The sequence below is a fragment of the Python bivittatus genome, unplaced genomic scaffold (genome assembly GCF_059951505.1).
Source record: "Python bivittatus isolate LINGU-HERP-01145 unplaced genomic scaffold, Pbiv_v1 ctg000570_np1212, whole genome shotgun sequence".
In the NCBI taxonomy this organism is placed as follows: Eukaryota; Metazoa; Chordata; class Lepidosauria; order Squamata; family Pythonidae; genus Python; species Python bivittatus.
Genome location: NW_028277097.1, coordinates 9,980,512 through 10,000,000, shown reverse-complemented (window position 1 = coordinate 10,000,000; position 19,489 = coordinate 9,980,512). Strand labels below are relative to the sequence as shown.

Here is a 19,489-nt window from a genome sequence, read left to right as displayed (position 1 = left end):
ATCCCTTATATGTTTTAAGGAGCAAGAAGTAAGCTGTAGTAACATTCTTTCTTCATTTTGTTTCACATATGAATAATTTTATATGTTATAGAACCAGCCATCATGATTTGTGGATGGGGAGAAGAAACCTGATGCTCAAAATAGATGGGGGTATACAATTGTTTCTAACAGCATATATTTTACATTTTTAACAATAAGAAAGAAAAAGGGACAACAAAACAAGCAGAATACAATAGGGATGTGCAGCCTAAAGTATGAGCTAAGAGCACCATTTTGAGTGTTCTAATCTTGGAACAAATTATCCTTTTGGTTTTGGTCAAAAGTTTGAGACAAAAAGGGCTGGTTTATTAAGTTTTTGTTGTTTTTTTTAAATACCCCCATCTTATTGCAGGCTCCATCCTTGCTGTCGTTCACTAAAGCTAACTAAGAGGAAGGAAAGACACTTAAGCATATACTGATGCCTGACTAATAACTAAGTTTAATGCTATTTTAAAATGTTTTACTATGAAAGAGGTGGGAAGTTGTAATGTAATATAGTTATTTTTGTGCGCTCTGTGTGAGTTTTGTCTTCTTTTTCATACAGGATGCCAAATGTAAAAGTAGCATTGTTAACGTGCTTTACAGGATGCTGAGATTTTAGGACATCCAATGCCAAAACCAATGTTGCCTTATTTGCTTACTGAGCTTCGTTGCAAGCTACCAAATGCGAGAATTGTATACTATGCATGTATACTTGAAAGAAGTCTGAATCAAAGAGGCAGGTAAATTTATATGTACTGTAGCTATATTAGCCATACTAAAGTGAATCAATTGCTGAGTTTTTGCTGGGCCCAGATTTGTAGGTGCATGTAGAGGCTGGCTGCAACGAGGATGCTTAACTATTGCCTTTAAAGGTTTATTTTTAAAAAAATATTTCCTATTCATTTTTCCATGCATAAGGTATCATTCAATATGGTGTACAATCCTACCTGCTTTGTGTTTTTAGGATGAAAAGCAAGGGAAAACAGGCTTGTTTTAAATTATCCTTATTCCATAAATAAACATTACGCAACTTTCTAAATGTATTTTATCAGAATAATCCCACTCAAAATATTCTAGTGGGGCTATTTTGTTTTAAGCTTACATCAAAAGTTTTGTTATTGGTTTGTTCTGTGCATGCCCTAGAATGAAGAGCTTATATATTCCATGATATTAGAAATATAAATCTAAGAAATTAGTAATAGTTCTTGAAGAATTTTACTTTCATTGTGTATTGTAGCTCTGAAGTATCCTGGAGCATGATAAAAAATACTTAGAATTGTTTTAGGGTGAGCTAACAAACTATATTCACAATTAAATATTTTCTTGTCAGATACTACCCACCCAGAGCTACTGATATCTCATTGTTATAGCCTTTTTTGTCAAAGAGTAAGTAAAATAGTAAATATGCATCAGTACTGTAGCAATAGCAGTAGAGAAGTATTCAGAACAAAGGATGCTGTTTCAGATTGTGATTCTAAATGATCTTTGTATGAAATAAGTCTTACAATATCATACAAATAATCTATTATTTAAGACATCTACAATTCCTACATTTATTTGTAACCCTCCATAACAGACAAGAACAAATTTTTACCTTATATTGTAACCGATGTCGCCTTCCTTTTAGATGCATCTCCTTAGCATTAGGATCATTAAAACTACATTCACAAAGCTTGCAATGGAAACGAATCACTTTTCCCTCATCATTCCGAACCTTTGCAAGAAAGAAAATGTAGTATCAGCTACAGCTACGTCCACCTTTGCTATCGCTTGCTAACAAGCCTGATTCAAACATTTTTTAAGATAATGACTGAGTTCCAGGACCCCTGCTAGTCCAGAAGGAAGAAATCTATCAACACAAAGCTTCTTCTCCTCTGCAAAAACAAAAACACTTCTACCTCTTTATCAGTCTAATAATCTACATCGATCTCCAGTCTACTGAATGATACAGGTCCAGTAGCACTTTCCAGGTAGAAGAATTTGACTCCTAACTCAAATATATTAGAAGATATTTATATATTTTGTTGCTTTTTTAATTGGAATTCAGTGTAAATCATCGAGAGCCATCCTTTCAAGTAATACAGAAATAACACAATTCAGTTTTTGTTTTTTGTTCCTGACAACAGAGATGCTATGACCCATGTTAACCCACTACTGCAAATACAAGTTTGAGATGATGGTACTGTTATTAGGAAACCTAAATGACAAGCTAGTCTCTTTTTCCCCCCTCTTAATGATAGTTAATATTCAATGATACTAGACAGACACAAATGCAGCAGTAATACTTTTGGCATGCTGATATAAAATGCAACTATTACCACAAATTTGAACAATGATATGAAAATATCACTGTATCTGCACTACACGATTTCAGAAAGAGTATCTGCCTAACATCACACTGCTTTTCAATTTTAAAAGACAAAAACTCTACAATATTTCAGTATATACACCAATACCTATTGCCTTGCATCTGAATTCCTGATAATTCAACTTTGAAGAATGCTCCATATCTTATGCAATCTTAATTTCTAAGATAAGGATGCAATTATTCTCCTTTTCTCAAATAAATAACAGCATTGCAAATAATTTTTATGAAAAAAGATAGATACAAATAATTAGGAGAAATTTAAGTAGGTACCTCCAAGAAAGCATCAATAATAGCTCAGCTGCAAATACTATGCTTCTGTAATTCCAATTCTGCAAATTTTAACACATTTATGATATCTAACACATCTGTGTTTAGCTTATGCTATGTAATATATCTGGATTTAATCAATATAATTTTCACAGTAATACCTCTTCCACATAGTCATGACCAACAGGCTGGACTTCGCTCTGCAAAGCAGCAAGAGCTGTAGGAGTTACAGGTTCAGCAGATGTATCTGGTTTAGCTTCCTGCATTTGTACTGTGGCAACAGGGGTAGTCTTGATATTTTCTACAGTTTTCATTTCATCCACTTTGTTTCCTGTTGTCTGTAATTTATTGCCACCTAATATAAAATATTATAAAGGGAAAATGACTATCACCCACAAATAATCCTTTCCACAGTTTACTGAGTAGGTTGGGAGGGTTGCCCTGCAGCATAGAGACTTGTTTTCTGATTGTCCATTCTTAACTAGCTTTTGTGCTTTTACATATTTCTTGTAAATAATTGGGAGACTTCAGGATACTAAAAAACCCCGATAAAATAAATAAAACAGAAAGTCCAATCATCATTTATATCTACGTCAACCACTGAAAATATGCTGCCCAAACGACATTTCGAAGGTAATTACTCTGTAATCTCTTTTCCTGCCTGAGGACTACAAAACAGTTCTATGGATGGAACAACCTTCTGGAATCTGGTGTCCTCCAAATGAGTTCTCAGCAATAGCCACACTGGCTTTGGAATTCTGGGGAAATCTACAAATAGGGGATGTAGATGAATCATTAAGCCACAAGCAGCTCTACAGGGTTCTATCAGGACCCTGGAGAGCTCACTGCAGAGATGTAGAGGCTGGAGAGTAGTTACAAAGAGGGCAATTCACCTCTAATTACTAATTCTAAACTTAACAAGCTTGTAGAACTTTTTAAAAGTGGAGACTCCTACATGGCTAAGACACTTTAGAAGCTTTAGAAGGGTCCACTTCTAAGACTAAGTTATTAAATCTGGCATTTAATTAACATTTTCCTCAACGCTTGATTAGCAATTTTGAAAATTATTTGCAAAGATTTCTGAGAAAGGTATAGAATGGAAAATATCTGTCCAATTAAAGAAGTTCATTCTAAAACCCAGTCCCTAGCAGGAAAAAACATAAAAGATATATAAAATATGCTGCAATTTTATAGTTACATACAAATGAGTTTATAGTGTTACAGTTTGCTAAATTTCACAATAAATATCACAATAAATACTTGCCAACAAAGTTAATTTTGGGTGTAGATATCTTTTTTACAGCAATGTTAGTTGGAACTATCGTAGCTTTGTTGTTTGATGTTGTACTAAGTAGCACATTGGCAGAAGGAGTAAGAATTTTCACTGCCAAAGATGTGACAGAAGAATTCACAGTGCTGCTGCTAGTTGCAATATTTGAAGAAACAGCTGCCGGCTTAGAAGAAGATGTTGCTGATGTAGCCTGGGTGACAACATTTGGTTCCGTTGAAGGAATGGGTTTGCCAAGTTTAGTGTGCAGCTTAACCACCTAGAACCATTAATAAAAAAGTCCATAGATGATTTAACAGGAATGATAAACATGCTTATACAGAGTAGGTTTATATCTCTATATATTCAAAGTTGACTTAAAAAGTCTATGAAAAAAAGAATTAAGGAGAAGGGGAAAGGCCTACTTTTTGGTGTTTAGCTCCACGAATATGAGCAGCATAAGCATCAGCTCCTGTACAGGACACATCACAGAGCTCACAACGCAACTGGTTCTGAGTCCCACGAGCAGAAGCACTATTACTGGTGGTGTTCTGAGATACTTTCAATGCTGCTTCTTTTTTTTTATGCTTCTGTCCCTCCAAATGTTCTTTATAAGTCTAAAATATAAAACAAAGAGATTAGTACATTTGTTATATTATTCGAAGTGTTGAAAAAAAAACCCAATATGTAAACAAGATGAGGTAATTCTTATGTTTGCTTTTGAGAAAGTACAGAGTTTGTGGTACATGTCATGATTTTTAAGGTCAAAAGTTGCTGAACTGTTCTAAAAACAATTGTTATTGTCCATGTAATTTTAAGAGACAGAGTTTGGCTTAGCAAAATAGAAAACTGAATAGCACAAAATTATATCTTATAGTAGGCAACTCCTCCCAATCACTTAAGTTGGCAAACTAGGCTTTTAACCTGTTATTTTGAGAACATGCCTATCCTGACCTTCAGAATGTCAAACTATAACTCTTAATAGCTTATAAGATATTTGAATGTAGAAAAACAGGTTATCATATTTTTGTATAGTTATATACAGAAATGTATCTTACAAGAAGTTTGAAAAGCTCCTGTACCCACTTTGCATGAATACTTGGATGGGCTTGGATGCCTGTCTACTATAGAAAAAGGATCTTCATGCAAATTACAGTCTTTCCTTTTCTTATTGCGGAAGAGGGCATCTGACAGTGAGATATAACAGAATAATGCCACTAGAAAGCAACCATTCAATTAGCATTACTGAATCCGGATGAATGATAAATAGCTTTTCTGGAGAATATAACTATTAGCTCCATAATACCATGTTGACACAATTGGTACCAGGAATCAGTTATTTTAGGAATTCAAAAGTGGAAGCAGATCACTTGACGGAAAATAGTGGACAGTTGATTTCAGAAAGAAGTCTCTATATAGACTGGTCTCAATCCTATGGAAAGAAATTCTCTCTGTCCAAAATTGCACCCTTCCCAAATGGTAAGAGATGGCTTTTCTGTTGATTAGGATCACAAGATGTTGTAAAGTCTGCAGGCTAGTTCATATGTCTTTCCTCCTATTCTAGGGAGGGGAAGCTTATCAGCAGGTTGATCAAACAAGTATAAATATGTATCCCAACAGACCTGAGGTGGGCCATGAGTTATCAGCACTTTTGTGAATACTTAGGGGGTTTATGATACACTAAAGGGAAGAGCCATGCTTTGATAACAGGCTCACAGGAATTTTGAGTGGCATGTATATGGTTGTGTGTGGAAACAGTCCTCTTGCAGGTTTATAGATAATAGGCAGTTGTCCCTTTGATGGCCTTCCACAATGGAGTGTAAGATTTCCATGAAAACTTGGTGTGTGACATAACAATTTTTTGATCTTTTGGGCAATTACAAAGACAATCAGTAGAAATCTGAATATTTGTTGGTAGGTGGCACGGTTCAGTTGCTCTAATTTGGAGCACATACTATATTGGATGTTTCCCTTGTATTCTTGATCTCTAGTGGCAAAAAGGACAAAGAATGGAAAGCATGATATGAGATATGTACTAGCATTTATATTCAGGTTTCCTATGCATTACTGGTAAGACCTTTCTCTTGATTTCTGTTTCCATTAGATGTCCTCCAATGCCCCTTTGAGCAGTTTCTTCCCTTTAAACAAGCCTGCAGTTACATGTGGTGTACACATTTCAGGTCTTTTAGTTGAAGTTATGTCCTAGTTGTAATATCCAAGGACACTGTTCTAGCAAGAAACTAAATACAATTTAGACTGATATCTGCCACAAAGAATGCAACTTTGGCCAGGTTATTTACCTTGTCTTACTTCCTTCAGTTCTGGAACATAAGCTAGAAAAGCTGCCTGAACACATGATACAGTGGTTTAAAGAAGTGTTTGAACCCATCAAAATTATCTACAATCCTGCAGTACTTTGACATACAATGCAATCAGAGCTCCATCTAAGTTTTATTAATAGATTCTGCTTAAACAAAGCATCCCAGAACAGTGTGTGTTATGTATTTTATTTATTGATCACATTAGCCAACAGAAAAATGGATTCTGGATTGTATCAGCAAATTCTACACGTCAGGATATGTTTGTAAGCTCAAGCTTAATTGAATGTGGGTCATCCAGCATGACAATAGTCCTAAACACAAAAGTAAATCTACAGCAGAATGGCTGAGGGAAAACAAATGTCATGTTTCAGAACAGCTGAGTCAAAGCCCTGATCTTAATCCTATTACAATGTTGTGATTTGATGGAAAGCCAGCTCTTCATGAAAGTCAGTCCCTAAATATCAGCAACCTGAAATACAGTGGGGCAAAAAAGTATTTAGTCAGCCACCAATTGTGCAAGTTCTCCCACTTAAAAAGATGAGAGAGGCCTGTAATTTCCATCATAGGTATACCTCAACTATGAGAGACAAAATGGGAAAAAAAATCCAGAAAATCACATTGTCTGATTTTTAAAGAATTTATTTGCAAAGCATGGTGGAAAATAAGTATTTGGTCACCTACAAACAAGCAAGATGTCTGGCTCTCACAGACCTGTAACTACTTCTTTAAGAGGCTCCTCTGTCTTCCACTCGTTACCTGTAGTAATGGCACCTGTTTGACCTTGTTATCAGTATAAAAGACACCTGTCCACAACCTCAAACAGTCACACTCCAAACTCCACTATGGCCAAGACCAAAGAGCTGTTGAAGGAAACCAGAAACAAAATTGTAGACCTGCACCAGGCTGGGAAGACTGAATCTGCAATAGGCAAGCAGCTTGGTGTGAAGAAATCAACTGTGGGAGCAATAATTAGAAAATGGAAGACATATAAGACCACTGATAATCTCCCTTGATCTGGGGCTCCATGCAAGATCTCACCCTGTGGGGTCAAAATGACCACAAGAATGGTGAGCAAAAATCCCAGAACCACACGGGGGGACCTAGTGAATGACCTGCAGAGAGCTGGGACCAAAGTAACAAAGGCTACCATCAGTAACACACTACGCCGCCAGGGACTCAAATCCTGCAGTGCCAGACGTGTCCCCCTGCTTAAGCCAGTACATGTCCGAGCCCGTCTGAAGTTTGCTAGAGAGCATTTGGATGATCCAGAAGAGGATTGGGAGAATGTCATAAGGTCAGATGAAACCAAAATAGAATGTTTTGGTCTAACCTCAACTCGTCCTGTTTGGAGGAGAGAGAATGCTGAGTTGCATCCAAAGAACACCATACCTACTGTGAAGCATGGGGGTGGAAACATCATGCTTTGGGGGTGTTTTTCTGCAAAGGGACCAGGACGACTGATCCGTGTAAAGGAAAGAATGAATGGGGCCATGTATCGTGAGATTTTGAGTGAACACCTCCTTCCATCAGCAAGGGCATTGAAGATGAAACGTGGCTGGGTCTTTCAGCATGACAATGATCCCAAACACACCGCCCGGGCAACGAAGGAGTGGCTTCGTAAGAAGCATTTCAAGGTCCTGGAGTGGCCTAGACAGTCTCCAGATCTCAACCCCATGGAAAACCTTTGGAGGGAATTGAAAGTCCGTGTTGCCCAGCGACAGCCCCAAAACATCACTGCTCTAGAGGAGATCTGCATGGAGGAATGGGCCAAAATACCAGCAACAGTGTGTGAAAACCTTGTGAAGACTTACAGAAAATGTTTGACCTCTGTCATTGCCAACAAAGGATATATAACAAAGTATTGAGATGAACTTTTGATATTGACCAAATACTTATTTTCCACCATGATTTGCAAATAAATTCTTTAAAAATCAGACAATGTGATTTTCTGGATTTTTTCCCCCATTTTGTCTCTCATAGTTGAGGTATACCTATGATGAAAATTACAGGCCTCTCTCATCTTTTTAAGTGGGAGAACTTGCACAATTGGTGGCCGACTAATTACTTTTTTGCCCCACTGTAGTTCAGTAAAGATGAGTGAGCCAAAATAACTTTAAGCTAATGTATAAGAAATATCTGGTTGAAGTCACTGCTATTAAAGAGGTGCCACTCTGAATCTAAAGCTGGGAAATAGTGGTAGAGAAACTGAATGCTCCCCACCACAGGCTTCCACAACTTCCATTGTCCAGCTTGCCTAGTATCCCAAAGATACTAGGCCCACTCACAATTCCATGAGATGTTCTGTTTTTAACTGGCATGCCTACTGCTGTGCCTACAGTGGCTGATTCCTAAGGTTCCATGATTGTACCTGCAGCTCCTACTTGGTGTTCTGGTAGTTCCAGTTGTTGCCCAGCTCTAATGTACCTAGGGACAATACTGGGCTGCTTCACTATTGCCCTACTACTTCTTGCACACATAAGGAGCAGAAAGAGAAGACATAAAGAAAAATAAAAAGTTAGGTAATTAGGCTGGAAGCATTCTAATGGCATGTACAAGGAGGAACATAAGCCCAGTTGGAACTAGAATAACCATTTTCTCTTAAAGTCAGGTTTGCTACCAGAGCAAATGGGAAGAATTATTCACTGGACTGTGTAGTGTTCCAGTTTGACTCCAAAAAGGTGCTGTGGAGTACACAGAAGTGTAAACACAACATGTGTTGAAAGCTTATTAAAACAGCCTTGTCTGTTTCCTAGATCATTTGGCTGCAGCCACATGATCTTGAAAAAAACAAAGCCGCTCTAATTATTCAAAGTGCTGCACACTCCTATTATCCACTACTGATGCTCTCCTCCACTCTAGGAAAAGTAAAATGCACTCAATTCAACTTTTTGTTTTTTTTAAACCCTCATTCCACTAAAGTTATTTCAGGCATGTATTTCTTGAATTCTTGTACTGTAAAATACTTTTGAAAGTTAAGAGATTTATTATTCATCCAGTACATCACTTTTTACTTTTTTTTTACCAGTCTACATCCCACGATCAACAAAGGCCCATGGTGTGGATGGAGGAAGCCTAATGAAGTTCTTCAGATTCTGAGCAATGTCAAATACAATTACTATTTGTACTAAAGAGAAAAATTGTAATTTATTGTAACTGAAGACTCTTACTTCTTGAACCTCCTTGAATATATGCAATATAGACATTGTTTCATTTAAAGCTCAGTAGAAAAATTACTGATACCTGTGGTCCAGCACAGCTGATCTTACAAACATCACAATAATGGATCTGGGGTGGTTTAGGAGGCTGTTTTGGTTTCAACTGTTTATTTTGGAATGGTGCCTTTTTAGTAAAGGTGGTCCCTGTCCAGGCAGCTGTTGCAGCGGCGGCAGCTGCCGCCGCCGCAACTTGTTTTTGCTGCTGTTGTTGCTGCTGATAGTAAGATGATGCAGCTGAATACACCGCAGCTTCATAACCAGAGTAAGATGTACCTTTAAACAACAGAAAATTCAGGTCATGTTCATGAGGGATACAATCCACAATTCATCTTTTAAGGAAGGTTTCAGCATTAACATAGCATTTGCTAAGAAAGTTTCAACTTTTAAGAAGAGTTTCAACATAGTACACACCAAGTTGGTGGTTTATTTATCAAATCTATATGCCACTCGACTCCCAAAGACCCTGGGTGGCTCATAACAACTAAGACAAGGGAAATACAATAATAACCAATAAAAAAAGTAAAAAATGGCCGGAATGACAGACTGGACAGGAAAGACGCAAAGTGTTTTCGCTCTCCCTTGCCAAAGAACTAGAGCACTTATTCAAGGCTCTTCTAAACAATGGCAGGGTGGGGGCCATCCAGATTTCAGGGGAAACCTTGTTCCGGAGGGCAAGTGCTGCTACAGAGAAGTTTAATTTTGTAGTTATATGAAATTAAACTTCATCTCGATCTACATAGGCAAGCAATGTCAGCGCAGAGAGGAGTGACTTGCAATTTATAAAATCAATTCACTGTAATATTGAATCAATAGCATCTACATTATAAAAGCATCTGTAGCATCAGTTGCTGCCCTCAATCTGAACATCTTCCAAATATATAGACTTTATCTCTTGGAATTCTGCAGCCGCTGCAGAGAAAACAGTGAGCTGAAGTCTACACAACTAGAGAATTTACTTAGGTTCTGAGATAGAATGGGAAAGGGTGAGACTGGAGGATTAAGGATTAAGATTTTTCTGTTTCATCCACATTAACCCTCCCTCTTATCCTGTTTCCAGCATTGTTTCGTTCAGGAATCACTATCAAATAATTCCACAAAGTCTCTCTCTTGTATTTATAATGATGAAATCCGAATCATGTGAGTTACTTGGCCTTGTTAAGACATACAGGTAGTCCTCACTTAACAACTGTTCATTTAGTGACCATTTGAAATTATGACGGTGCTGAAAAAAATGGACTTATGACCTGTGCTCAGAGTTATGGCTGTTGCAGAGCTCCCACGGTCACGTGATCAAAATTTGGGTGCTTGGCAGCCCGCCCGCACTTATGACCACAGGGATGCTGCAACTCCATCACCTATCTCTCTCCCTGATCTATGACCTTTTGGCCACCCTGCACAGCCGCACTTGTTGGCAGCAGCGCTGGGGCTGAAGTAGAGGCCCACGGTCTTCAACAGTGTCAGCCAGCTGCCACCCCCACCATCCCAGGACTCTACTTCAGCCCCAACACTGGTGCTGCCTCATGCCCTGCACCGCGGCCAGCCATCCCAGCACCATTGCACAAAGCCCCAGTTCTCCCACTGCCCTGCACTCCACAGGCTCTTCTGTGCCCAGCTGATCTTTGCAGTTTTCTTCCTGCTGCTGAGGTACGCTCAAGCCTGACCCTACTGTATGCGAGGCAGCTGCTGGCCGCGCCAGGCCTTCTTCCTGAGGCCTGTTCTCCAAGTCACTTGTGTCATTCCTTCTCCAAATCGTGCACCCCATTCCTGCAATCCTTCGGAAACCTTGTGTTCTTCCCCAGGTCTCGCGAGAACAGGCATGCTATTTGGAGAACAGCGGGAGCCCTGTTCTTGTGGTGCTTCGGAAAACCTCATTCTCCAAATTACGCACCCCTTTCTTCTCCAAAAAGCATGCCCATTCTCATGAAACCTGGGGAAGATCAGAAGATTTCCAAAGATTGCAAGAATGGGGCACGCAATTTGGAGAAGGAATAGCGTGAGCGGCTTGGAGAACAGCATGAGTGGTCTTGAGAAACAGGCCTGGCGCAGCCAGAAACTGCCCTGCATACAGTAGGGTCAGGCTGAGCGTACCTCAGCAGCAGGAGGAAAATGGCAGTCAGCTGGGCATGGCAGGGCCCATGGAGCACAGGGTGACAGGGCAAAACTGGGGCTTTGCACAATGGTGCTGGGGTGGCTGGCTGCGGTGTGGGGCTTGAGGTGGTATTTCTCAGGTGGCAGCTGGCTGAGACTGCTGAAGGCCCTGGGCCTCTTCTTCAGACACAACCCTAGCGCTGCTGCCACAGAATGTTGCTATGCAGGGCAGCCAAAAGGGTATAGATGGGGGGAAGATAGGCAGGTGGGGGGAGTTGCAGCACCCCTGCAGTCATAAGCACTGCTGGGCCGGACTGGGGCAGCTGTGGCTTTATGCTGCACTGCAACAGCCCCCCAATCTGCACGTAGCCTGTGCTGGGCCTTCCCCACCGCTCTGGGGCACCCCTGAGCTCCTTACCTGGGACTGCCCCCGCTTAATGACTGGTGATTCTTGGTTAACGACGGCAACTGGGAGTGCTGGGATTGCGGTTGCTAAGCAATGCAGTCACATGATGTCTTGTTTTATGACTACATCGCTTAGCGATGGAAATTCCGGTCCCAGTTGTGGTAGTTAACCGAGGACTATCTGTGATGTGATTTACTTGGTTCTGATTATGATTCATAAAATAATTTACACCTTATAATATATTGGATATATTAAATTCATTTAAGACATTTCTTAGCATTATGTATACCACTGCAACTTTTAATAGATACACATGCCATGTCTGCTATGCATTCAATTAAGGCAATCTGAAATTGGCTTCTTGTTTTTACAGAGTGATGCCAGGGCCAAAACAAATTGAAAAGCTGCAATCCCACAGTTACCTCAAAGCAGGCCTTGACACAATGCAACTGACTTTTTAGTAAATATGCATAGGATTAAGCTGCACACCATATAGAGCAAACATTCCAATGTAATTTGAGTATAAAATCTAGTTTTTCTATAAAATTCCAGATATGTCCAATGCAATATTTTTACAGTTCTGATTTCTCCCAAATCATGTCTGTACTCTTTAGGCATTACTCACCAGAATATGTAACTGCTGTTGTACTGTATGTGGCACTTTGGGTATATGAGGGAACCACAGTAGCTGCAGCTGCAACAGGTTGCACAGTGGAAGATACAGGATATATAGAGAACGTAGTAGTAGCTGGACTTGGAGTGGCTGGTTTTATGGCTGTTACCTGTCGGGTTTGCTGGGCTTGAGTGTACTGAGTAGCTCCTTGGCTATAACCAGCCTTTGGAGCTAGGTAAGACCAAGAAAAAGTTACACATTAAAATAAAGAATTCTCCAAGCTATAATTTTAAAAAGCAATGTTGTTTCATTTGTTCTTTAGCTTATCACTGAGTAATATAAAAATAAAAGTACAAATCCTACCGTATCTTTAGGTTTCATAAATATATATTTTATAACTTTTTAATATAAAAGCATACCTTTCAGTAAAAAAATCACACATTACAAAGTAGCACAGGCACAACTGCAGAAAAGGCTGGTGTCCTGTGGTTTAAAGGTTTGTATGACTGACAATTTTACTGTATATGTCAACCAGATCCCAAAATGTCCAAGAGAACAAAACAAAGTTTGTAATTGGTACCTTTTAATCTATTTTACTGAAGTCAACCTATTTGCAATTAACTTTTTTTTTGTTTAGCAAAGCATATAATTTGACTTGAGTATAATGTCTTCAGTTTAGGTTGACACATTAGTTATATTAATAAACTGAAATATGCTGAAAATGATCAGCACAACTTTACGTTAATGAACTGATCTGGTAAAAAAGACTGAACGGAATCCTCTGGCCATAGCAAATTTTAAATTTGCTCAAAATCATCCACTGAGAGACCTCTGCCTATCCATCCACCCCCAAAACATGAACATATGAATACATATACACTTTTCTGTGTATGCACTCTTCTTAGGAAAGCTATACATTTTCTTCATTTATGGAAATCTTAGAAGAGTAAAAAGTGGTCTAGGACCAGTCCACTATGCACTCAAACTGTTCTTTCTCTGAATGAGGAAGGAATCAATTATTACTTTGGTTCTGAGAATGATCAGATTTTTAAAAATGCCAGTGTAACTATAATGTGACTGCTACCATTTCAGCCACAACACATCTTTCACTACTAGGGAAAGTTGTCCTACCAGGTACAACAGTGCTGGCACGCTCTGGGTTGCTTCTATCAAGCAATGTCATCTGATGGGACCCAGGAAATGTGCTCTCTGTCACAGTACCCACCCTGGGGAACAGCTTGCCCCTAAGATTTAGATGGTGCTGACCCTACTGGCCTTTTGTAAGGCTCTTAAAATCTGGCTGTTTCCCTTGGGCACTGGGAGAGTGTTAAGTGAGCCCATCTCTAAGGAAGAATGATAGTATATTGTGCCATGCATCCTGCATGAAGCAGTTTTATCTGTGTGGGAGAAGAAGGGAACTACTGACTCCCTATGTCCTGCACAGAGAAATGGATGATATCAAGTGATAGGGGCCTCTTTCCCTAATGCCTGATAATTACTATTATTTGTCACACCTGACTCCAAAGAACTCCTTACAAAATATCAAATATATAATTAAAACAGAGTTAAAAATATAACATAACCAAGTGTAACTATCCAGAAAAGCCAACAACAACATAAAAAAAGATGACATAGGCTTCACAACTGCAGTAACCCCAGGCCTGTGTCCAAGCAGGTTAAGGTAGGAACTATTAATTATTATTATTTATTGTTAAATTTATATGACTGAACTAGACTCAGCCCTTGACCAGATCTTTTTCCTAACCCCTGCAGTAAACTATGACCTGGTTTTGAGAATCTTTAGATTTAAAAAAAAAAACATAAAAACAAACATTCATATTAAAAAGGATTTCAAAGTATGTAACTCACCGGTTTGATAGTATGATTCAGCAACCGAAGGCTGTGGTTGGGCAGCAGCTGCCACTGCGGCTGCCGTTGCAGTGGGTTGCTGATAATATTGCTTGCTGTCATAAGCCACAGCTGGAGCAGTAGATCTAACATAGGAATAGGAGTCCTGAAGAAATACATGGGGGAAGAATGAAGACACTGGTTTTTCTTTTCAGCACATGGATTTCAGTTGTAAGAATTCTGTAACTACCGTAATGGAATTTACATGAAGGAATTTTTGCAGGCTCATGTGCTTCCTAAAAAAATTTATTTTGAGATCTGTGAAACTCTCCTGAAAGGAAGGAAGGAAGGAAGGAAGGAAGGAAGGAAGGAAGGAAGGAAGGAAGGAAGGAAGGAAGGAAGGAAGGAAGGAAGGAAGGAAGTTTTCCCTTTTGGAATCAACTTAGAATCCAAGACTGAATTTGGCTCCTTCCCCTCTCTCAACTGTTTCCCAACCCAATTCTATACTTCTAAGAACACATCTAACTGTTGCTTTTTAGATAGTTCAAGGGTTAACTGGAGACAGGAGTGAATGAGAAAATTTCCTTGTATAAATTTTAAATTACATTATCTTAGGACCCAAGCCATGGATTACTGCTGAATCATTTTGATTATTCTAATCACTTCAATGTTGATTATTCAGTAAAGGATCAGAACTTTTGAGGACCAAAGTATACATATTCCCTGACAATATCAGGCAAGGTAAATACTAGACTAAGTTCAAGATTTGGTAATGATGCACTTCACCATAATATTATAATACTTCAACATTAATTCCCAAGAAGACTGTTTAATATCCAGAGCTTCAATATTTTATCCTACAAATTGAAATAATTTGTTAAAGTTTTGAAGGACATGATCAAGCCTATTCCGAGAATTGTGTGTACTCTATAAATAGTCATTTCCCAAAATTGTAATTTTTCTTAATACATGAATTTGTGATGGCTAGAACTTTAATACTGAATAGAAGTAAGGATTAGACCTACCAAAAACCAGCTTAGAAATCTCAGAAAAGGCCAAAACGAGGAGAATAAGCTGCCTACAAAATTTGTATATAATTCAGCTTTCCTTTGATACAGAAATTTATGGTGCTCAAAAAAGACATTCTGAGGCTTATGCTTACCAGTTACTTAATGATTTAGAAATATACTGCATACAAATTCACAGGCATGCCTACATTACACATTGAGCCATTAAATAAATTAAAAAAAAAATCTGAGGCTGTGAACTGACTCAAATTATATTGGATTCAGCATGCAATCAACAACTGTTTCCTTTATATTTGTTCATATATACTATGGTTTAATTTTGAGAAGTCCTTTAACACTGTGCATACAGGGAAACATACAAAGAGGTTTATGCATATTCATTCTTATTCCATACTTATCCAATTACTCATTATTTTTAATAAGGAAAAACTGTTTTGATTTATATATTATACTAAGCCATGACATACTTTGTTTGGTTTTGGCTTTGCACATTTTATGAATTCATCCATCGTGAAATTAATAAGTTTAATAACATTTTATAGTAATATAAATCCAAAAAATTCTTGGTTAGGCAGTATTGGGCTTCAGGGTTTAGAGACCGTGGTCTAGACAACAGATTTCCTGACATTCCTTCAGGAGACCAACTCTCACCAACCTGCACCAATCAGAAACCAGCTTGACTAAAGATGAATCAGAAGTCAGGACACCTGGCTATAAAAATAGGAGCCCAGTCAGTCCCTGCTCAGTTGCCTGTGGTCTGCATAGTAGACCACTTTGCCTCTGAAGATGCCAGCCACAGTTGCTGGTGAAGCATCAGGAAATCTGTTGTCTAGACCACAGTTGCTAAACCCTGGAGCCAAACCCTGCCCAACAGATACCAGGCATGAAAGCCAACACAAGTAAATTCTTGGTTATTCAATAAACCATGGTTAAGCAAAACACTGAACTGTACCGTTAGCAAATGAGACTTTATCCATATATACTTACCTGGTAATTCTGTGTAGTGACTGGTGGAGGTGGTGGAGGAGCTTCTTGCTGTCTCTGTGTATAACCATAATCAGTTGCTGTATGCGCTGTAGGGTATCCTCCATAGGCTGCGGCTGTTGCAGCAGCCGCAACAGCCACTGGAGCAGGCCTGGCTACTGCAACTGTTGCTGCTGCTGGGGCATAGGCTGCAGTAACTGTATGCGCAGCTACAGGAGCCTGATGAACAGTGTAGCTTGCAACTGTAGTTGGATGGGAATAAGCTACACCTGAAGCTGGCTGCTGGCTGTAATAGGAAGAGGCCAAGAAGTATCACTATGTAGTAATGAAACCTGACGCGCAACAAATACACTCTTAAAAAAACTGTTCAAGTCTAAGTGAATCTGAGAAAAGTTAAACTAAATTAGAAATTCAGTATTACAGATCTACCTAATAAAGTATATATTAAATGACATGTAATTATGAGCATCCATTAATGGAAGAGTATATACCAAAGGAACAGATTCCTAGTTATCTCTCAAAATCAGCTTCAAATTAGCTGAATGTGAGGGGCAGAAGTTCCAAAGGTTCAGTTGTTTATCAGGTGGAGCCCACATAAATTACATTTTACTAAAAGTTCTTAATAAGGCCTAATTGTATACCCTTTAAAAAGCAGTCACATATAATAACAGTGTGGTCATTAAGCCTACTGCCACGTGACTGTGCCTGACTTATGGCATCAGTTCTGGCTGTGGTCATTAAGTGTGACATCATGCTTAATTTGTGACTTCCTGCCAGCTTCCCCACTGACTTTGGTAGTTGGAAGCTGGCTGTGAAGGTTGCAAATGGCGATCATGTGACTGCTGGATGCTGTGACCACCATAAATGTGTGCTGGTTGCCAAGTGCCCAAATCACGATCATGTGACTGCAGGGATGCTGTGATAGCCACAACTTTGAGGAGACTGGTCGTAAGTCTCCTTTTTCAGTGCCACTGAATGGTTGCTGAACGAATGGTCGGTATATGTATATAGAATTTATTTTTATTATTTATTTATATATCACATTTATATAGCCGCCCATCTCATACAAAGTGATAATTTACAACATAATCCTATACATGTCTACTCAAGTCCCGGTTATTTAAATGAGATATTATCCCAAGGAATTATAATTTTTTTAAAAGAAAAAGTATTTTGAAGGAGTATATTTTAACTAAATAAGCATTACTTCAAATTGCTTGTAGATAAGCTACAGATCAGTAAGAAAAGCACTGTAATACTCCTCAACCTAATTATGAAAAAGGATTATTGCAGTATTAATGCTTCATATCATCTTGTTCTTCACAGCAAATACAAAGGTAGACCCAGGCTCTTGGGAAATTGAAGATTGGTGGTTTGATTTTTTCTTTTTTCTTTTTAGACTGAAGAATTGTACAGCTTTTCAAAAGGACTACATGAGAAACAGCAGACAAATCTCACAGAATCATACAGCTGAAAAGGACACATATCTCTCATAAGTATGAAATTCATTCATGCAGAGTTGCAATTAATTCATTTTAATTATGTAAGCCACCCAAAGTCATTTGAGAGTTGGACAGTCTAATACAATAATAAATGTACAATAAGTAAGCCTGCACATAGAAGCCTACTCCGAATTTTTGTATAGTACTTGTAATTTGGGGTTTGTTTATTAATATAACTAAGAATTAACTATTCAATTGCAACAATAACAAACTATTTATACTACTCACAACAAACTTAGCAACTCCGAATAGCAGATTTGCAAGAACTATCCAATATAAACTCAAACAGCAATTCTGTTTAACCTTTTAACCTCAATCTAAGTCACATTAGAAAAAGAGATAATAGACAAATATACAAAGATCCTCACCATTCATCAAAATATAGCAAGTCATTATGCTGATTCACATTATGCTAATTCACATTATGCTGATTCACAGAATACAACATCTTTCTATTTCTTTTATAATACTTAATGATAAGATGTGTAATACCCAAAGAAATTCAGTAAGAGAATATTTGCAGCATTTTATTTGGTAAAAATATGTGTCAGGTCTGCGATGTTCAAATCCCAATGAAGTAAAATCTTGTGCAACCCAGGTTAGGTTCAAAAAAGATTTCATTTATTGGAACGTACATGCAACTCTAAGCAAAGCATTGCTGAAACTAAAGCCCACGCTCTTCCCACTTTACTTTTACCCCTACTTCTTACCCCCCTCTTTCCAGGAGCCAACTGTGGTTCTCACAGAGGTGCAACTTTGCACATTCCTAACCTCTGATAACAGTCCATCTTCCTGGCCTTTGATAGCATACCAATTCCTTCTACTTTCACTTCCCCCCTCCCTCCTCCTAATGAATGGCAGAAACAAAGGAAGCAACCACTACATTAATATTTTGATTGCTGAAGGTTCTGACAATATGTTTTGTTATAGCACAGAATAAGTAGCCTTAGTACTATTTTTTTCCCCAAGGCAAGTATGATTCTCTTACAACTTTTGTTTTAGCAAATCTGTTCCCCTTGCTTCTACAACATCATGCAGAGCCAGTGATCGAATTTGCAAGATCTCACACTTTGAAAGTCTTAAAAGTCTAAGAGGACAGTCTTTACTAGCCACCATTTGCAATTCATCATTTCAGTTATGCTTTATTTTTCTTATTCTCCACCATATATTGGCCATGAGCCATTTATGTGTGTCATAAATGTTTTTATTTAATTAATTCATTTTATTAAATTTATTATGCTGCCCATTCCAAAAGACTCTGGTTTTGTATCCTTGTAGTTATATCAAAGTATCAGCGCTGTTGGGAAGCCTATCAACTGTATAAATAAATGTCAAACTTTATATGGGGTCAGTTTGTAAAGAAAGTTGATACTCTTTTCTATACTTACCTTACAAAATGTCTAAACTGATAGAACTACTGATAAAATGGGGGGGGGGATTATTTTATTCTCATGATTATTCTAAGTAATTGTACTCTCTAGATAAAAGCTGCATTCTAATTAAACCTTACTTTCTTCAGACTTATTTCCTAAATTACTACAGGTAGTCCCTGTTTAGTGAC

General features: G+C 38.3%; 1 protein-coding gene and 1 non-coding gene across 3 annotated transcripts in view; both read right to left on the bottom strand.

Annotated features, from left to right (window-relative positions):
• The window catches only part of ZFR (zinc finger RNA binding protein), a 53,269-nt gene that overhangs the window by 26,206 nt on the left and 7,574 nt on the right, over window positions 1-19,489 (bottom strand). For both annotated transcript variants that reach the window (XR_015798306.1, XM_088152974.1), the window contains exons 3-10: window positions 16,430-16,712; window positions 14,436-14,580; window positions 12,579-12,797; window positions 9,485-9,732; window positions 4,349-4,540; window positions 3,921-4,203; window positions 2,818-3,011; window positions 1,616-1,735 (exon numbers count right to left, since the gene is read on the bottom strand). Coding sequence is in view for 1 of the 2 variants with exons in the window: in XM_088152974.1 (XP_088009100.1) it covers window positions 1,616-1,735; window positions 2,818-3,011; window positions 3,921-4,203; window positions 4,349-4,540; window positions 9,485-9,732; window positions 12,579-12,797; window positions 14,436-14,580; window positions 16,430-16,712 (1,684 nt within the window). In the remaining variant the exon portion in view is untranslated. The remainder of the gene's footprint in view (window positions 1-1,615; window positions 1,736-2,817; window positions 3,012-3,920; window positions 4,204-4,348; window positions 4,541-9,484; window positions 9,733-12,578; window positions 12,798-14,435; window positions 14,581-16,429; window positions 16,713-19,489) is intronic.
• Window positions 18,848-18,987, bottom strand: LOC112540484 (small nucleolar RNA SNORA66). Its single transcript, XR_003084569.1, has one exon. It is a non-coding gene; the product is annotated as a small nucleolar RNA SNORA66 (small nucleolar RNA).